The sequence below is a fragment of the Spermophilus citellus genome (genome assembly GCF_964194105.1).
Source record: "Spermophilus citellus genome assembly, chromosome: 3".
NCBI lineage: Eukaryota > Metazoa > Chordata > Mammalia > Rodentia > Sciuridae > Spermophilus > Spermophilus citellus.
In genome coordinates this window covers 16,960,328-16,980,365 of record NC_138184.1, presented here as the reverse complement: position 1 = coordinate 16,980,365, position 20,038 = coordinate 16,960,328, and the positions used below count along the sequence as shown (strand labels likewise).

The following is a 20,038-nucleotide window of genomic DNA, read 5'->3' as shown; positions in this document are numbered from 1 at the left end:
ATGCCTGGCGAGAAGCGCTTGCGTCCCCCGCCCCCTTACTTCCGTTTAAGAGCCTTATATTAGCTCATTCAATTGACACATTTCCCATAGTGCCCCATTGCGGGGCCCTGCTTCCGGCCGACGTGTCTCTCAGGAAGTGAGGCAGGTGAGAGGACCCCGATATGGCACCTCCGGTCCCCGGCCCGGCCTCCGGCGGCTCTGGAGAAGTAGATGAGTTGTTCGACGTGAAGAACGCCTTTTATATCGGCAGCTACCAGCAGTGTATCAACGAGGCACAGCGGGTGAAGGTGCGGACGTGCCGGGACGGGGGGACGCTAGAGGTGGAGGCGGCTTCCTGGTGGCCTGGAGCAGTCCCCTGTCTTGTTTCTAAAACCTTTTTCTGTTTTCACGGCATCTTTTCTCCATGCACCTTGCCAGAGAGCAGCGAGAAATAATCATTTTTGGTTTTGCCAACAAAACCCAAAGCAGTAACGTTGCGTGTTATTGCTCACTCCTAGAGCGCTCTCTCTTCGCCTTGAAGGCACCTGAGTAAGGGGGAGTTAACAGTCCTTCTGATTTGTCGAGCTACCCGCGAAGGAGCGAGTTTTGCTTATCTCACACTTGACGACACCAAATTCTCAGAGTGGCAAATGACTTTCCCGATGTTACTCTGCCCGATCAGCCTGGTTATTTCTCCCAAAGCTCGCTCAATTTTCATTCATACCTCCTTGAGCATTTGCATGGATCAGGTACTGTATTCCTACTGGATTCAGAGGGAGGCAAAAAAGACAAAATTCCCAGCTCGATTAGAACGTAAGTCTAGCAATAGCAACAGAGACAGTGAACGATGGAATGGTTATGGAGAATGTTGGCAATGAGCTTGGGTGTTTGATGGCAAATCCAGCCAGAAAGGATTGTAACAAGAGAAGGAGCAGCAGGGAATGTTTCTTGCAGGATCTTTTAAAGAGGATGTGGATATTACTGTCACTTTGAAGGTGAACTGTTGGAGAATGTGTAAGTGCAGTGAACATAACATCACAGCCTAATGTTTTGACTGTAGTATGTCTGGTTGTATAGTTCAGTGGTAGAGTGCTTGTCTAGCATGTGTGAGGCTCTGTGTTTCATCCCCAGCACAGGAAAAAAAAAAAAAAACAATGGGGCTCTCAGGGGTATCTCAGTGCATGATTACTATGTGTGAGGCCTTGAACTCAACCTCCAACATAAAAAATAAAGTTACAAGCCAGTGTAGCAGAAATGGAATGCATGAGGGGGAAGACAGAGAATGGGGTGGACAGGGCCTTCAGGGCTCTGTAGGGGTTTGGATTTTGAAAGGTAGATGTCTTTACTAGTACATGCAAAAGGTTGGGAGGAGTTTGACTCTGAAGTAGAGAAGACTGGCTTTCTGTGTTCCCTGCCTCTGGCAATGTATCCGTTTACCCTGAGCAGTGTCTGTATGATTGGGGATAAAACCTGGAAAAGGCCAAGCACAGTGGTACACACCTATAGCGCCATTCACTTGGGAAGCTGGGGCAGAAGGATTACTTGAGCCTAGGAGTTTCAGATCAGCCTGGGCAACACGTGAGACTCTGTCTCAAAAACAAAACAAAAAACTTCACACTGACTTCAGGAAGCTGTCAGGATTGGTTGAAGCAACATTTGCATGGTTGTATTTTATTTTGCCATAGTGACAAATTATAGTCATCCCTCAGTATCCACGGGGGATTGTGGATTCAGACATCTGGCCTCCACAGATACCAAAATTTTAGGATGCTCAAGTTCCTTTTATAAAATAGTGTAGTGCTTCCGTAGAATCTATGCATATTCTCCTCTGACTTTCAGTCATCTCTAGATGACCTACAATTCATAATACGTTGTAAATGCTATGGAAATAGTTGTTGTATTATTTAGGGAGTAATGAAAAGGGAAAAAAAAAGTCTGTACATGGTTCAGTACAGGTGCAGTTTTTAAAAAATATTTTTGATCTGCAGTTGGATAGCAGAAGTGACTGTGCCACAAATGCTGTTGAAGACAGCACATGTTTATTAATCTCACAGTTTGTGGGGGTCAGAAGACAACTAGGCTCTGACCAGGCTAAAATAAGGTTGTTGCCAGGGCTGTCTCCTTCCTGGAGATTCTGGGAAAGAATCCACTTCCAATTCAAGCAGATGACCGCCTGTTGGCTAGGGGCCACCCTAAGCTCCTAGAAGCCTCTTTTCAGTCCTCAGCTTCTCATATGGCCCCTCCATCACAGCCGTTCATGGGGCATTGAATCCTTTTAACTCAATCTCTTGGATTTCCCCTCCTGTTGTTCCTCCTCTGTTTTCTGTTATAGACTTGTGTGACTAGACTGGGCCCACCCAGATAACCTAGCATAGTCTCCTCATTTTAGGGTCTTTAACCTTAATCACATCTGCAAAGTCCCTTTTCCATATAATAGAAGCTATTCTTAGACTCAGGGACAGTGGGAGACTTCCTTCAATCACCCACAACTTGTGTGTGCCTCCCTTCTGGGTACTACCAACTAAGAAGAGCCAGCCAGACCTGGGCTCAAGATTTCAACTCCAGGCACTGCAGCTCTCTGAGCCTCGGTTTCCCCTTCTGTCAAGTAGGAATGATGACACCTAGCTCAGTAGGGTTGTTGTGAGAGTGAGCATTATGCTCAGATTTTGCCTTCCAACTTCTGCCAGAATTCTGTTCTGTTTGAATTTTCTTGTGTCAGAACACTGAATTTTTTTAAATATATTTTTGTTGTAAATGGACACAATATCTTTATTTATGTACTTATGTATTTATTTATTTATTTACGTGGAGTTGAGAATTAAACCCAGGGTCTCACACATGCTAGGCAGATTCTCTACCACCGAGCCACAACTCCAACTCAGAACCCTGAAACTTCTGAGAACCAGTGTGATCTGCTTTATGTAGATAGTGACTGTAGATGTAGACAGATACCAGACTGGTGGACACTCTGGCTGAACCCAAGACCTATGCCCTCTCCTTAGCAGTGTGGTCTCCAAACAGATATTCTCCCTGATGCATCCAGATGAATGGGAGTATTGTCCCCTTCAAGCCATTTGATGTGATTTCATTCTGGTCCACAAGCCACCTCAACTCTGTCAGATGTGTCCCGAGTTGAACCATGTTTCCCCAAAGATATGTCTACCTGCAACACATAAATGAGGCTTATTTGAAAAAAGGGTCCTTGAGGATGTAATTACTTGAAGGATCCCTAGGTGAGATCCTCCAGGATTTAGGATGGAACCTAATTCCAATACCAAGTGGCCACCTATAAGAAAAAAGGGAAATTAGAGACAGAAAAGATTGAGGCAGAGATTGAGCAACACAGCCACAAGCCAAGGACTGTCACAAGCCACCAGAAGTAAGGTGAGGGGGTGCGGGGGGGGGGGGGGGGGGGAGCAAAGGATCGTCCTCTAGAGCGCCACCTTGTGACTACTTGGTTTTAGACTTCTAGCCTCCAGAACTGTAAGAGAATAAATTGTTATTGTTTTAAGCCACCCAGACACCAGACAGAGGCCCCAGCAATCTCAAGTAGGCCAGTAGGCCACTTAAGGTGACCCCAGGTAGAATACCTAATGAGTCTTTGCCCTCTGTTGATTGTAGCACTTGTCACCTTTCATGATATTTCCCCGTCTGTCAGTCATTTATCAAGTGTCCACAAGATGGCAGGTACCACCTAGGTACACACAAACCAACCTTGGAGTTCCTGGTCTACTGTGTTCAGGTGACTCAGGGCCACACAGACAGTGAAAGGGGACACCATCCCTTGAGATTTCTGCCTGCAGAGCCCCCACCCTATCACGAGCCTCCCCACATAGCACCCTGATCCCTCAACCCTGGCTGCACCTCTGAGCCATATGGGAGGGGCCAAGGTGAGCCACCCCAGGGGCAGAATTGTCCTTGGTGGACAGGGACCTCCTGACTTTGTAGGTTTCTAAGCTCCCAGCTGACTAATGAGCAGTTGGGGTTGATGATCAGAGGGCTGACCTGATGGGATGCCTGAGTCCCTGGTGCTCCTGAGCCAGGCTGTCTGAGCCCTCCCGGGGGTCTCAGTCAGTGGGTGGGAATGGGCCTGAGACTCTGCCCTTCTGTCTCATTCCTGGTCCTGCTGCTGCAAGTACAGGGACTAGACTAAGACCCTCCTGTGCCCCCTCAGGCAAGCCTCCTGACAACTCAGCCTCAGATGTTATCACTTCAGTTTACTAGGAGGGCCTGCCTCAAGGGGGGACTGTAGCCTCAAGGTGTCATGGTTGCTCAGCTTGGGTTTCAGGCAAGCCCCCAGGGCAGGTTCACCAGTTCCTAGAACATTTCTACCTGACAGGCCTTGGGGCAGGGGGTTTGTCTGACCACATCACTCACCCTGTCCCTTTGCAGGAAGAGCACTAGGTCTGCACTCTGTTTTTAGCAGAGCCTCTCTGATTCACACCCCAAACTGGAGGTTCCCAGAGGCAGCTTCAGACAGAGCAGATGCTTGCAGGTGACAGTCTGCTGGGTGGCAGACTGCCTTGGGTTGGTAGCTAGGACTGTGCTTGCATGACTGGCCATTTCCCTCAGGTGCAGGGGTGAGTGGCACCATGGACCTGCCCCTATAAAGCCTAAGCCCTGGCTCTTGGTCCTCAGCTCACTGGTGGCCCCAGGTGAGAGGTACCCAAGAAGCACTTGTTCAGAAAGGCCATCCTGTTTCCATGTATCTTGGGATCTCCTTGACCATTTGCAACATGGGCTCTGCCCAAGTTCCAAAACTGGCTTTCCTTTCCTTGCTCTGGCTGGCCCGGCCCAGCCCATTGGTTTGGATCTCCCAGGTAATGGGCAGGTGAATGAATCTCTTACAGGGAACAGGCCAGAGTTGGCTCCCGCTCCTCTGCAGCAAATGATCGTGTCTGTGCCTGTCCATCTGCCACATTCCTTTTACCTGATGTATCATATTTCCACAATAGGGACTCATTGGAATTTATTTAATTATTCCTCTGTTGCAGGGCATTTAGGTCACGTCTGGCTTCATGCTGGAGTGGGCGTGTCAGCAAACATCTTGCCCTGACCTCACTTCATTCAAAGCTGACTCCTTTCTGCTCTCACTTTCCCACCTCAGAGAGATGCAGGCTTTACCTCCAGTTTCCATGGGATCAATGAAACATGAATGTTGAGGAAGATTATGAAGGTTCCAGAACTACCCCAATCCTTTGGTTCTAGAAGCTTGATCACTCATGGTCCTGAGTCTGCATATCTCTTCCTATTCCCACACTAATGACTGTGCGGTCTTCTTGGGAGCCTTCATGGTTCTGCAGGGCTGGTGGCACACTACCTATTTTGCACATGGGGAAGCTGAGGCCAAAGGATGGCCTCTGATCTTGGATTATCCCATCTCATAGTGTCACACCATGTCTTCATGTCGAAGCTATTAAGAGCTGGTGTTTATCTCTTTGTTTCTTACTGAAGTTGGTTTGTCCCCAGTCTGGTTGTCCTTGGTAGTGTCCGCTTCTGAGGATCATTTGAGAGCTACTTATTTAGTAGACTCCACATTCTAAATCATGGTTAGTTGTCTAGCCTGGCCACCAGGGCCTCAGCAGAAGTTGCTGGGATTCTCGGTGACACCAACCTAAGTCTGACCAGGCCAGGGTTCCACTGTCCTGCAATAAGGACACAGTTGCTGCCCACATGCCTCCCTCAGGCAGGGGAGAAGGAAGAGGGCCAGGGAGCTTAGAATCTGTGGTTCTTGGGTTCTTGGCTTCAGGAGGACAGAGCAGTCCTGGCATTCCGTCACCGATGGGGTGCCAGGTCCTTGTCCCTGTGTTCTGACAGCTGACAGACCAGCTCACAGTGTATGTTCCCAGGCCCCCTGGTTTGTAGGCTGTTTGTAGGCTTGATAACTTCAGGACCAAGACCTGCTTTCACTGTACTTCTCCCAGCCACCCAGGTGGCCTGTGCCAGTGTCCCCAAGACATGGGCTGAGCTGCACTATGCCTTCCTGCCCCAGGCACTACAGGGCTTTCCAGGAAATCAGCCAGCACTCAGGAGCCCCATCCACAATTATTCTCTTGAAAAAGTATCCCCTGCCTCCCTGCCTGACCGGGGCTCGTGGGGCTTCCTCATGGTCCCGAAATGCATGTTGCCGGAGTCACCTCACACCCTGTTCCTGACTGCATGCAGTGGCTGAGCTGAGGTCTGTGCTTCGCAGGGTCTTGCTGGCCAGTGGAGGCAGATCCCTGCACTGAGCATCCAAGCCAAGCCCTCTTAGAAAAATCTTCTCACTGGGGACAGGGTAGGTCATCTGAATGTAGCAGATATGTTTATTGTTTTTAAGAAATGTCTTCAAATAAAGTAGAACAGGAACAAGGCAGTAAGAGGTCAGAAGTATGGTCTCTGCCTTGGTTCCCTGTTGTGTGTTTAGAATAGGGACTGCTCTTGTGTTCAACAAGGGTGACAGTCAAGCCTCCTTTCTAAGGTGGTATTGAGATGGAACAAGATCAAGCACTCTCCACCCTGCATGCCCTCAGCACCCTGCATGACACCGTAGGTCACAGGCAACTGAGGTCCAAGGCTGGGACTCAAACCTTGGACCCTTCTGTGGTGGCTGCCCACTCCTGCCTCAGGGCCCATCAGTCCCGTGACCTTGTGCAGGCTGTTCTGTGCCTTGACCTCTTTGTCTTGACCTGCCTCTGTTCCTACAGCTGTCAAATCCAGAGAGGGATGTGGAAAGGGATGTCTTCCTGTACAGAGCATACCTTGCTCAGGTGAGTGTGGGCCCAGGACTGGTACATGAGCTTTGGGACAGGATAGTAACCCACAGAGTGCCAGGGCAGGGGTTTGGGCAGGAAGGTGCCCTAGGTGGTGGGACGGGTAGGCATAGCAGAGATGCAGCCTGCAGTGCCCCCCAGCCAGTCAGTGTGCCTCCATTATACACCCGTGTCACCGAGGCCCTGGACAGCCAGGTCAGGGCACCTATGTTGCCATTAATGGACATTTTCCTCCAAAAGATAATTAATAGAACTCTCCCTCCCCCCTTTCCCTTGGTAGTACTAGGGATTGCTATCCCAGCCCCCCCTTTTTTTTCCATTTTGAGATGGGGCTCTCACTAAGTTGCTGAGGCTGGCCTTGAACTTTCAAGGCAGGCTCCTACCTCAGCCTCCTGAATAGGGGGATTACAGGCATGTGCCACCATGCTTGGTTGCTTTTTTTTTTTTTTTAAACAGTGCTGGGAATTGAACCCAAGATCTCATGCATGCTAGGCAAGTGCTCAACCACTGAGCCACACTCCTAGCCCTGTGGGTGTGTTTGTTGGTACATCAATTTGGCACATTATTAATTAGAGTTATTACCCAGAGTCCACAGTTGACACCAGACACTAGGCTTTTTAAATGCAGGATACCCTGATAATACAATAGCAATGTATTCTCATGTTCAGAATCCTAGCTTGGCATGGTGGCACCAGCAACTCAGGAGCCTGAAGCAGGAGGGTCACTTTACCCCAGGAGTTTGGGGCTAGACTGGGCCACATAGTGAGACCCTGTCTTAAAGAGAAAAAATAAATAAATAGCAGCTGGATACAGGGACACACCCTGTAATCCTAGCTACTCAGGAGACCAAGGCAAGAGGATTACGAGTTCAAGGCTAGCCTGGGCAATTTAGCAAGATCATGTCTCAAAATGAAAAATAGAAAGGGCTGGAGGTATAGCTCATCTTAGAGAACACTGGGTTCAATCGCCAGTACTAAGGGGAAAAAAAGTAGCACATGGGTGTATAAAATGGAAATCATCTGGGAGGGAACACAGTGAGCGGCAGGTCTTCTGACTCCATGAGTGACCACCAGCATCCGTCGGTGTCAGCAGAAAGACCTGCTAGAGGTGGGCTGGGTGGGGTGCATTGCTTTATAGAAGCACATGCCCAGGCCTGGTACCTCCCTGGTGCTGCCCTGCCCCAGGTGACATGCCCACTTCCATATGTCTTCTCATCAATAGGGGTGGACAGCTGGGAAGGGAAAGTGGCCTTTCAGTCTCCAGCTAGAACAGTGGGCAGCATGGGTAACAGATGAGGGCATATCTAACTGCCCGCTGCCTGTGACAGGTGACACCTTACTGGCTTCTGTAGTGCACTCTGGGGAGAGTGGCAAAGGGCAGGTAGGGTAAAGGCTTCCTGTCTGGAGGCACCACCAGGACAACACTTGGAGCTGGGCTGAGGACATAGGAATCCTTAATGGTGGGCAGGTAATGCTGACACAACTGACCGATTGTTTTAACTACAGAGGAAGTATGGCGTGGTCCTGGATGAGATCAAGCCCTCCTCAGCCCCTGAGCTCCAGGCCGTGCACATGTTTGCTGAATACCTTGCCAGTGAGAGCCGCAGGTGAGGCCCAAACACGCTGGGGGCCCTGGGCCTCGGGATCTCTCCAAGAGATCCCTCTGGTGTCCCTCTAACAGGGCATCCCTCCTTCTCACCCCCTCACCTCCTGATGCCTCAGTTTCTCTCACTTGCATGATAAGGGGGTAGCAAGGGACACTGCTGCAAAGGACCTTTGGCAGGGGCAAGGGATGTCACTCAGTGTAAAGCACATGCTTAGTATGCACGATGCCCTGGGTTCCATCCCCAGCATCATAAAAGGTGGGGCTGGGAGTTGGAGACCGCAGAAATCATATGTGTGTCTTAGGGCTGTGAGGCGCTCCCTGAACCCACAGCTAAAAATTACAGTTAATGGCCAGGCATGGTGGTGCACACCTGTAATCCCACCAGCGCAGGAGGCTGAGGCCGGAGGATTGTGAGTTCCAAGCCAGTCTCAGCAAAAGTGAGGCACTAAGCAACTCAGTGAGACCCTGCCTCTAAATTTTTTTAAATATTTATTTATTTATGTATCTTTAGCTTTAGGTGGATACATTAGTTTGTTTTTATGTGGTGCCAAGAATTGAACCCAGTGCCTCATGCATGCTAGGCGAGCACTCTACCACTGAGCCACTACCCCAGCCCCTGCCTCTAAATTAAAAAATGCAAAATAGGCTGGAGATTTGTCTCAGTGGTCTAGTGCCCCTCAGTTCAATCCTTGGTACCAAAAAAAAAAAAAAAAAAAGCAGTTATTGTCCATCCCTTGGCATTGCCAAGAGCACCTGCCCTGAGACCACAGGGGCAGTAGGGAATTGGGAGCTTCCGTCTGTCTTCTGATCTGGCTGTCTTCCAAAGCACAGGAAGAGGGCGCCTCACCTGCCCAGCCAGAGACCGCCTGTTCAGCACAGCCTAGCAGGTCTCAGGCAGTTCCTGAGCCCAAGGTGGCGGGGACATCACAACTCCTAGCACTGAGGACCAGGGGAACTTGGGAGCCTGGCAGTTCCTTCTGCTACTTTCTGGGCAGAGCCGGACTCTCCCTCTCCCGTTCCACAGCCTCCCCGCACTAGTCCCACTGCTTACAGCCTCAGTTTCCCGTGTGTCTGAAGGTCGAGAAGTGCTTTGTGGGAAGATAACAAGGTTGGCACACAGGTGTCAAGTGCCTGTGCCCACTGGGGCATGTCGGGGCTGCTTGGTGCTCTAGAGACAGCTGGGGCCATTCTGCCACCTGCTACTGTGCACCTCTAGGGGCCTGGCTCACCTTTCCTGGGCCTGTCTGTACCTGTTAAATGGCAGCACTCAGGGTCATGCCAGGTGTGAAGGTACTGCTTGCCTGGCCTTGGGCCCTGAGCAGCCTTGTCTTGCAGGGACTCTATTGTGGCTGAGCTGGACCGGGAGATGAGCAGGAGTGTGGACGTGACCAATACCACCTTCCTGCTGATGGCTGCTTCAGTGTACTTCCATGACCAGAACCCAGATGCGGCTCTGCGCACCCTGCACCAGGGGGACAGCCTGGAATGGTGAGCTGCTGCTGTGCCCCAGGGGACTTTTGTCTTTTTCTTTCTTCCTTTGTGAGTTTGTTTCTCTGTCTCTCTCTCTCTCTTTCTTTTTTTTGAGGCAATGTCTTCCTGTGTTGCCTGGGCTGGCCTTGAACTCCTAGGTTCAAAAGTACCACCTTAGCCTCCCACGTAGCTGGGACTCTAGCTGTGCGCCATCATGCTCAGCCAAGGGGACCAAGTCTGTTTTCTGCTGCTGTAACAGAACACCACAGACCTGGGAATTTATGGAGAGTGGAGTCATATTTGGGTGACGGTTCCAGAGGCTAGGAAGTCCAAGAGTATGACTTGAGCATCTGGCAGAGGCCTTTGTGCTGTGACATAATGAAGGGGAAGGTGAGAGAAGATGGTGGGTAACATCCTATTGTTAGGACACAGCATCGATAATTCACCCACTCCTGTGATCAGCCATTCTTCAGGGCGGAGTTATTGACACCTAATCGCTTCTCAAGACTGTCACAGTGGCAAATAAGTTTTGGCATGAGCTTGGGAGGGGACAATCAAGCCATAGCAGGATGGCACAGGGGCACTGAGTGACCCTCTACATCTCCAGGCGGCATAGGGCCCCACTGGCTACTGTTGTGGGAAAAGTGACTGGGGCGGCTCAGCACAGCAGTCCCTGGCCTCCCGTCAGCCTGCAGCTCCCATTCTTGGGCCAGGAGACATTTTCATCTGCATGGCTGGCCTGGCACTCCAAGGACACAGCGCTGGAGGCTGAAAACCCTCTGTTCCCAAGGGCAGAGCAGAAAGCACCTTTGTCTCTCCTCTCGGCTTCTGTCCCTCCACCCCCATGCAGCCTTCGACTCTGTCCTGGGCCCTGATCCAGGTCTCTTATGCCATTCTGGCCCCACAGACTGGCCGGCCAGCCTTCCTTCAGCACGCTCTGGGCTGGGGCCACTCTCCACCCCAGGGGGCCTTTCTGGGCCTGCATTGTATCCAGGTCATGGTCATTCCTCCCAGTGAGCAGAGCTGTCTTGTCTCTTCACAGCACCTTGCTTCCCTCCGTTGATCAGTCGTGGCTGGCTGTTTCTACTCAAGTCACATCACTGTCCAGCAAGGGGCTGGGGGTATGGGTACAGCTCAGTGGTAGGGCACTTGCCAAGCATGCGCAGAGCCCTGGGTTCCATCCCGGCACCAAAAAGGAAAGGAAAAAAGAAAGAAATAGGGCTAGGGATAGTGGCAACTTGGGAGGCTAAGGCAGGAGGACAGCAAGTTCAAGGCCAGCCTGGCCTCTTCAGTAAGATTTGTCTTGAAGTAAAAAATAAAAAGGGTTGAGATAGAGCTCAGAGGTAGAGCAACCTGGGGTTCAACCCTCAGTACTGGGGGAAATGAAAGAAGGAAATAGAAAGGAAAGAAGGGAAGAAACAGGAATGGCACGGGGGACTGATGAGTGAGCTGTCATCTGCTGGTCTGGTGCTGGCTCCTGTCAGGTGGGAAAACATAGGGACAGGCAGCCACATGAGTAACTGGTGGTCTAAGCTGGGGGGGGGTGGTGGCTGAGAGGGAAACTAGGCAGAGGGGAACAGAAGGGCTTAAGGGGTGTGTGGGGTGTGGGGTTCAGATGCCTCCATAGAAACAGGAGTGGGCATGTGTCCCTCCGCTGCTGGGCTTCATCCTGGGCCACGGTGCTGGGTGGTGTCAGGAAGCCTGGAGCAGGTGTTCCACCCATGGGCCTGAACAGTGCAGTTCCATCTACAGGGGGGACAGCAAGAGGGCCATGCGCCTGGAGCTTCTCCCTGCAGACCTTGTGCGACATCCTGGCCTGAGCAAACTTGGCAGTGAAGTGGAAGAGCCAGGGTGTCCCCCTTTGCAAGACGGGGCTGGTGGACCAAGATCTTTTAGAGGAAATAGGAATGTTTTAGAAGGTGGTGCCACACGGAGTGAGCCTCTGGTGGGGGTCTGCAGTGCTTCTGGGGCTGTCTGCTAACCCCACCTGCCCTGTCCACAGCATGGCCATGACAGTACAGATTCTGCTGAAGCTGGACCGTCTGGACCTTGCCCGGTGAGTCCCCTACCTGTTTGACTGGACTCATGGCCACAGCTCAGCCATGTACCAGAGCCTCTGTTACTCAATTGTTTCTGGTTGTGTTTTCCGTTGCACTGAAGCAACCTGCCATCCTTTATCCAACACTTCCCTGCAGTCATTGCCAGGGACACGGGCATTACTTACTGCCCATGTCTGTTTCCCTCTGGGCGGTTGGTGGTGGGGCCTGACCTTCAGGGTAGGGGTGGGCTTTGTGGAGAAAGTAGAGGAGGCTGAGCCTACTAGCGTTGACACGGTGCCCGCTTGCATAGCCCCTCTGGGTCCTCTCCTCGCTCAGATCCTGGAAGCAGCAGAGTCAGAGGCTGTGGGGAGCATTTAGGGCCCCCCCCCCTTGCTACATTTTGCAAGGTTCTTGCTTAAGAATTGTTCTCAGGGGCCTGTAGCTCAATGGCAGAGCGTTTGCCTTGCATGCGTGAGGCACTGGGTTCGATCCTCAGCACCACATAAAAATAAACAAATAAAATGAAGGCATTCTGTCCATCTACAACTACAAAAAAATTTTTAAAAAGTTTTCAGGCTTCAGGCGTGGCTCAGTGGGACAGCACTTGCCTGGCATGTGCATGGTCTGGATTTCATCCCCAGCACTAAAAGAGAAAAGGAAAGAAAACTTGTTGTCACTCTGCCTCTGTCACCACTTCCTTAGCTCTGTCCCCCAGGGAGAGGGAGTGCATCTCCTGAGCCCTTCCTCCTGCGGGCACTCTTAAGGGGCAGCAGGCAGGGCCTAGCCAGCCCTTCTGGGCATGTCGTGAGTCAGGAACTGTTGAGGGACAGTGGGGTATGGAGTGGGCTGGTGCTCAGGCTCTGGGGACCCTTGAACAGGAATAAGGGGGAGCACCAGGTGGGCCTCTTGGCACTCAGTGCCCTTTGTCCTCCCCCTGCCCCTAGGAAGGAGCTGAAGAGAATGCAGGACCTGGATGAGGATGCCACCCTCACCCAGCTGGCTACTGCCTGGGTCAACCTGGCTGTGGTGAGCCTCTTGACCTTGCAGAGTCTCGGGGGGTGGAGATTGACGCCCTGCTTCCGCCTGCTGCCATGGGGACCTCACTCCTATGGACTCATCCGCTCCTGGCTCATGTCCCATCTCGGACCCCATCCCAGGTCTCCTGAATCCAAGCCACGGGGACAGAGCCAGAATGAATAGAGGGGCTGGGGGTCCAGAACCACAGGCAGCTTCACAGCTGTCCTCCTCCCAGGTCCCCTTAGGGTTTGTGGGGCTCACTCAGCTTTGTTTATCAGACTCCTGGAACCGGGCTGGACAGGGTCTTAATGAGGCAGTGTTCCCACCAAAGCTATGGAGGTGTCCTCGGCCCGGCGCTACCCGCTGCCCCACCCTCCTGGCAACAGCACCTTTTCTGGAACTTGGCTTCCTTTCTGAGTCACTCTTTTGTCTGGGCCTTCCGAGTGTACCCGCTGCCTCTGCTTCTCTGGGGACCAAAGCTTCATGCCCAGGGACTTCTAATGTCCATCCAGTTGAGTGGTACAAACTCCAACACAGCTTTCTGATAGTTTTGTTTATTTCGTATTTTTTATTATCTTTTGACATGGGCTTTCACTATATTGCCCAGGCTGACCTTGAACTCCTGGGCTCCAGAGATGCTTCTGCCTCAGCCTCCGAGTAGCTGGCACTGCAATCACCATGCCACGTACAGCTTAGATGTGTATTCTTTTCACAGCTCACCTTGGTCTCAGGCCCTCCTTGCAAGTGTCACACTGTATTGTTAGCAAGGGGAGAGGTCAAGGCTGTTGGCCATAAAGCAGATATTACCTCTGATGAGCCCTGACCTAGTGGTCCCAGCACAGTCCCAGGTGCTGCCCCCCATGCACTGAATCCCCTGGAAGCCTCATTCCCCCTCTGTAAACTGAGTGCTCAGGGAGCCAGATGTCACGTAAGGCCTGGTGTGACCAGTGCTCCAGATCTTGTCAGCAGGCTGCTGGCCACACAGGGTCTCTGCCAGGAAGGGATGGCAGGGCCATGAGCCAACCTTGCCACATTTGTCTCTGCAAAATGCCACAGTCTGGGCTATGTGGGGAGTAGACAGGGGCCAGGTTGGGCAGCAGGGTGACAGGCAGTGATGTCATTGTACCCTCAGGGTGGCGAGAAGCTGCAGGATGCCTACTACATCTTCCAGGAACTAGCAGACAAGTGCTCATCCACCCTGCTTCTGCTCAATGGACAGGCGGCCTGCCACATGGCCCAGGGCCGGTGGGAGGCTGCCGAGGGCGTACTGCAGGAGGCACTGGACAAGGTAGGCACTCTTCCAGGAGGAACTGAATTGGGCATGGCTGTGACCTTCACTTGTGGCCCCACTAGTATTCTGATGCCTATCAGCTGCCTAAGACCTAAATCAGGGGATTGCAAATGAAAATCCCAGTTCAGGCTTCTCTTGAAAATAGGAGGATCCAGGCAGCTTGGGCTGTAGTTGGCCTGAGCTGAGCAGACACATGCTGTCCTTGGTGTCACCTCAGCTCCCTGATTTGGAGCTTTCAGGTGCGACTCCTCATCTGATTCTGACCTGGAATTGAGGAGCTGCCCACCAGCAGTGATCCGGGGAAGAGTGGGCAGGTGGGAGGTGTCCTGGGCCTGCCCTTGTCTAAAAGGAGGGAGTGCTGCCTGCCCATGGCTGCAGAATCTCCTGGAGGCCTTTTGTTGTTATAGTCAGCAAGGGTGTCAGGTGGGTTTGTTACTGGGGAACATCTTCAGCTAATGGAGACAAACACTGATAGGACCCTTGCTCCCCATTCTGTTCTGTGAGGGGCTGTTTTCATCATTTGCAGAGTGGAAACAGGCTGTGGGGCCTGGCCTTGGTGACTTTGAGATTGGTGTGGTTAATGTGCCCCTCTGGACAATCAGGGCCACTATGTCCCAGGCTGGCCTCCACATGAGAAAACTGAAGTCTGGAGAAGACCTAGCTGGCATGGGGTGTCAGGAAGGCATGGGCCACCAGCCCATGGCACTGTGTCATCCCTGAGATCCCGCCTTATAGAATGATGGGAGGGGGACTTTGGACTAGCAACTGGCCCCACCTTTTAGGAATAAATTTGTATGGGTCAGTGCCCACTCCGTGGAGGGCATTATCCCACCTGAGATAGGGGCGAGTAGACAAGCTCGGGGTGTCCTGGAGTTGCTGACCTTTCCCACCCCACATCTGTTTTTCCAGGACAGTGGCCATCCAGAGACGCTGGTCAACCTCATCGTCCTCTCACAACACCTGGGAAAGCCCCCTGAGGTAGGCCCCCCTTCACCTCCTCACCAGCCCAGCCCACAGCCAGGTGCAGGGGTCCCAATCCCTGTGGAGCTGATCCAGAGTGTGGTTAGGGGCTCCAGTCAGCCTGAGGTTAGGGCAGAAACCCGCTGTCCACCAAGAGGCCCCAGGATCAGTGTGTATGTGTCCTCTGGGCAAGATGGTGGGCCAGTGGGTCCTTAGGGTCCCCTAGATGGGTGGGCTCAGGGCTGCCGGAGTGGGGCTGACTGGACTGGGACCCCAGCTGGTGCCCCTTCAGGGTGAGTGTGGGCACAGGACAGAGAAGACCCAGGAGGGTGACTATTGAGCCCACCTCACTTGAGGCGAGAAGGGAGGCCATGCGATGATCATTCACTGGTGCCTGAGAAAGGCTCCTCAGGCAGGAGCAGGGCATAGGTGGTGTGGGGAGAGAGAGTCCTGAGATGCTCTGGACCCCAGTCTCAGGGAGACAAGGACACTCCCCAGCTCTGGGCAGTTGGGTGGAGGCTGGGCTGAGGCTGAAAGCAGGCTCTGCTTGAGGTCCAGGTTCTAGTCCCCAGGCCTCTGGTGAGCCTTGGTACAAAGTATGCCCAGAACAAGTTCACCTCCCCTCAGATGGCCATCTCCCTCATGTCTCTGTCCCCAATCTGTCCCATCCCTCCTGGCCATGGCCTGGCCACTGTCCTCCTAGGGCCTTTTCTGGCCCGCTGCCCTGAACCCTGTGGTGCAACCAACCCGGGCAGAGAGCTGGCTCCGTGCCAGGCACTGTTCCAGGGTATTCTCTACTCCCTGCCTGAGGCCCCTCGTCATCAGCCCAATCCAGGATGGGGTGAGGAGCCCCCAGGGGGACGAGGAACACGGGGCAGGAGCAGCCCACTCCTTTCTGGGGTGGGGGGGACCCCGCCCCACCCTCTCTACCCTCAGGTCAGAGCTGCCTTGGGATCCCCATTTTTGGCTAATCTGGCCCTACTTCCCCCTCAGGTGACCAATCGCTACCTGTCACAGCTGAAGGATGCCCACAGGTCTCACCCCTTCATCAGGGAGTATCAGGCCAAGGTGAGCAGAGGCCTGTCCTGGGCTCCCAGCCTGGCTGGGCTGGCTGGCCTCATATGTGCCTGCATGGGCTCTCGCACATTCCCTCCCGCTGTCCCCTCCCCCTCCCTCCTCCTCCCCTTCCTCCCCCTCCTCCCCCTCCTCCCTTTCCTCCTTCTCCTCCTCTCCCCTCCCCCTCCTTCCCCTCCTCCCCTCCTCCCTCTCCTTCTCCTTCTCCTCCTCTCCTCCTCTCTGCCCTCCCTCTCCTCCCACCTTGATGCAGCCCTTTCTTTCCTTCCTGTTGAAGGAGAATGACTTTGACCGCCTGGTGCTGCAATACGCTCCCAGTGCCTAAGGACCGTCCCAGACTCAAGTCCTGGACATGGAGACAGCAATGCCAGGGACCCTACTGCCCGCCAGCTGGCACCTGCTCCCCACTCATCCCGTCCTTGGGCTGGAGGTCTGGCCCCTGCATCCCTTATCTGCCAATAAATGTCTTTACTCTGGGGTGTCCCCACCCAGTGCAGTGCTCTGGTCACTTTGGTGGGAGAGGGTAGGAACCAAGGCTCGGAAAGTAGGGTCCCGGGCCTCTGTCAACCGCTCTGCAAACGGAAGTGTCTGTCTGTGTGGAGTCCATTGCCCCACTGCTTACATGCCACAGGTCCCGCACTCCTGAGCTGCAGCTTGTGGAGCCCAGTCCCTCCCTGTGGCCCTCATGCCACAGCCTCAGTTGGCATTCAGGGGAACAGGCACAGGTCCATCATGCAGTCGTCATGGAGGGTATCGAGATTCAAACCCAGGATTGTCTGTCGGTCCAGAGGTGGGGGCAGGAGCAAGCACAAAGCACCCAGGCCTCTGCCCAGCAAAGCAGGGAGGATCCCAGGCCCCTGTTCCTCACCACTGCCCTGTGCTGAATTGAGACTTGGCAGTGGTGAGGAGAGAGCCAGACACTAAAGGGGAGGTGGGTGGCAGGGCTGGGGGTGGGAGAGAGGAATGGCTGGAAGAGCCACTCAGGTGAGGTCGCCAATGAGCTGTGCCCATCCAAATAAGCAGCTTCCAGGCCAGGTTCTGGGATGTGAGCATCCATGGCCCAGACACACCTGTGTGGGAGCCCAGAGTCCTCTCCAGATTGTCATGGTGAGCTGGATGGGACAGTGTGCCCTTGGCCACTGGCCAGTGTCTGTCTTTGGCCTCAGCTTATCTCCTGTGGAGGAGATACGACACTTGGGTCCAGGCCTTGGGGGTGGCCACCTGAAAGAACCCAGTCCGTGGTTGCCAGAATATGACAATAGATGACACCCATCCTCCAGCTCCTTCCTGCCTAGCTGGGGAGAGAGGTGGCAGAAAGGCCTTCCCTGGGCAGTGGCATCAGGATCCTGTTCCCAGTATGCCTTCTGAGGGAGGAGGCCTGTCCTCTTGAGGCAGGGAAGGGATACCAGCGTCATAAATGACCCTCAGCAGCCCTTGTCCTCTGCTATCGGTGCCAGGAGCCACTTTCCATCCCTGCCTGCACCCACCCGTGGGTGGCCTCCTGACTGGACACACCCAAAAGAAACCTGAGGCTGAGCTGGGGCTGGTGGGCAGGCAGCACTTCTCCCATTACTGATGGGCACCATAGTGACCAGATAGTGCGCAGTGGGAGGTGGATAGAGGAAGAGGGGAAGGTCCAGGGCTGCCCCACAGGCCAGGTCAGACCTGGGGAGCACACCCAGCCAGGCCTGAGTCCCCTTCCCCACCTCAGAGGCTTCCATGTTAGTGACTTTTCTGGCCTCTGCTGGCCCTGAATTGACCAGGCCAGGCCTCCTGCCACCCACCACGCACAACACCTGCTGGGCTTGTCACCTCCCCTACCCACATTCATGAGTAGGATGGGGCTGGAGTTGTGGTTCAGTAGCAGAGCACTCGCTAGCACGGGTGAGGCACTGGGTTCAACCCTCAGCACTACATAAAAACAATAAATTAATTTTTTAATAAAAATTTTTAATAAATTCTGTTTTTTTTTTTTTCTGAGATGGAATCCCACACATGTAATCCCAGTGGTTGTGGAGGCAGAGACAGGAGGATCCAGAGTTCAAAGCCAGCCTCAGCAAAAGCAAGGCACTAAGCAACTCAGTGAGACCCTGTTTCTAAATAAAATAGTAAATAGGGCTGGGAATGGGGCTCGGTGGTCGAGTGCCCCTGAGTTCAATCCCTGGTACCCCCCAAAATTATTTTAAAATATCCTCTTTAAAAAAAAAAAAAAGGATGAGTAAGATGAACAGTGGGGTAGTGACAAGAAGACTGAGGAGAGGGTGGGACTCAGGGAGGTGTACTGAGTAGGTGACATCTGAGTAAAGCCAGAAGGAGGTGAGGGAGACCCCTGCAGCTACTGGGACCCGTGTTGCAGGACAGGGAAGAAGTTCGAGGGCCCTAAGGCAGCACTTGGTGTTGTAGAAACAGCCGGAGGCCACATGGCCTGAGGATGCAGCAAGGGGGGGGGGAAGGAAGATGGGGGGGGCGCTGAGTTGGTGGAGAGCTGTTTTTTTCTGAGATGGGAGCCCAGGAGGGCTGTGAGCTTGGCAGGAAAGCACCCTCGTGTTGGAAGGTCCTTTGGCCTCTGTGTGGGGTAAGGAGTTAGGGCAGGACAGCAGACAGGAGGCCCAAGGTGGTCCCAGGCAGCACAAGGACCAGGAGGTGCTGTGCAGAGAAGTGGCCAGATAAGGAACCTCTGAAGCTAGGGCTACTGTGCTGCCGGACTGGATGTGGGGAGGGAGGCGGAAGGCTCCCGTGTCCCCCCCTCCGGAGTCTTCACCTGCATGTCAAGGTCAGGATAGACTGGTGATTGTGGAACCAGTCTGGCTCCTGTGGGGCCTATCCCTGCATCCTGACCCTTGAAGGCCACGTAAGGGAAATCGTAGCAGCTAGGAGGTGGGGCAGCAGTGTCACGTGAGGCGTTTCCAACAAAAGTGACCAGTACCCTCATTGATAGTTTTGGGGGGATTTGGGCACAAGGGGTTGTTCAGTGGTTGATGGAGAGAGGTTCCCTAGGGTGGTCTCAAATTATGATCTTAATCCAGCTTCTCTGAGTCTTCCCACAGTGACACCCATCCCTTTGGCCTCCCTCAAGGCCTGTATTGACCTGATGCTGGGGAGGCCTGCTGGTCCCCAGTCTCTTAGAGCAGCAGCAGATGACCCTCAGACTGATCCAGCTCGCTCTCTCTTCCAGGGAGGCCCCTAATGTCAGCAGCCCCAACCTCACGGTCTGCCTCTGAGTCCCTAACCACCTTCCACTGGCCCGAGGAGCAAAAACTAGGAAGTGTCACAGGTCCCCAGCCCAATGATGCTCTGCCTGCTAGGAGCTTCTTGGGAAAACAGGGTGAATCTCCACGAGGGGAGTTTTCCTTACGCCTCGCGTGGGCTCTGTCCTTTTGGGGAATGAGAAGCTTCATGTACCCTACCCTTCTGAATGTGGGAAGGCCACAGGATGGTCCCTGAGGCTGGATTTGAATGCCTCAAGTCCACGAGGTGGGAGGGCTTTAGGAAACGGTAAGGGTAGGGGGGACGGTATTGGCGCAGGAGAGACAGGCTAGAGGGCCCGGAAGAGAGGGTGTTACCGGGCCGAGGACACGGCCTGCTGGTGCCCGCAGTGCCCCAAGCTGCGGACATTGTGTGATGGGTACTGAAGCACGGGGTGAGGACACGAGCAGCGACAAGGGGTCGCACGGAGCCTGCTGGGGATCTAGATCCACCCGCCCGCCGTCCTGCCTCGGTGTCCGCGCAAGAATAGAGGTACGAGCTAGGGCCGGCCTCCAGGACGCCCCGCAACTCCTCTGCCGCCCCTCTCCGCGCCCCCGCTGGGGCGGAGCTTACGTTGGCCCCGCCCCTCCGTCCTCTGCGCTCCA

General features: G+C 53.6%; 1 protein-coding gene across 1 annotated transcript; it reads left to right on the top strand.

The window, feature by feature from the left end:
• The first annotated feature begins 89 nt into the window (after nucleotides 1–89).
• COPE (COPI coat complex subunit epsilon) lies at nucleotides 90–16,678 on the top strand. The gene is made up of 10 exons (XM_081285561.1): nucleotides 90–287; nucleotides 6,666–6,728; nucleotides 8,237–8,337; nucleotides 9,672–9,824; nucleotides 11,809–11,862; nucleotides 12,790–12,871; nucleotides 13,995–14,150; nucleotides 15,063–15,131; nucleotides 16,107–16,181; nucleotides 16,465–16,678. Exons 1-10 carry the CDS (start codon nucleotides 162–164, stop codon nucleotides 16,510–16,512), a joined length of 927 nt encoding a protein of 308 aa, XP_081141687.1. The 5' UTR covers nucleotides 90–161; the 3' UTR covers nucleotides 16,513–16,678.
• Nucleotides 16,679–20,038: the final 3,360 nt, after the last annotated feature.

What these genes read in the sequence shown, in the direction of transcription:
- COPE (XM_081285561.1), top strand. Translation starts at nt 162, where the DNA reads ATGGCACCTCCGGTCCCCGGCCCGGCCTCCGGCGGCTCTGGAGAAGTA. An exon ending in ACAGAGCATACCTTGCTCAG is followed by an intron (nt 6,729 to 8,236) that starts GTGAGTGTGGGC and finishes TTTTAACTACAG; the next exon opens with AGGAAGTATGGCGTGGTCCT. An exon ending in TCAGGGAGTATCAGGCCAAG is followed by an intron (nt 16,182 to 16,464) that starts GTGAGCAGAGGC and finishes TTCCTGTTGAAG; the next exon opens with GAGAATGACTTTGACCGCCT.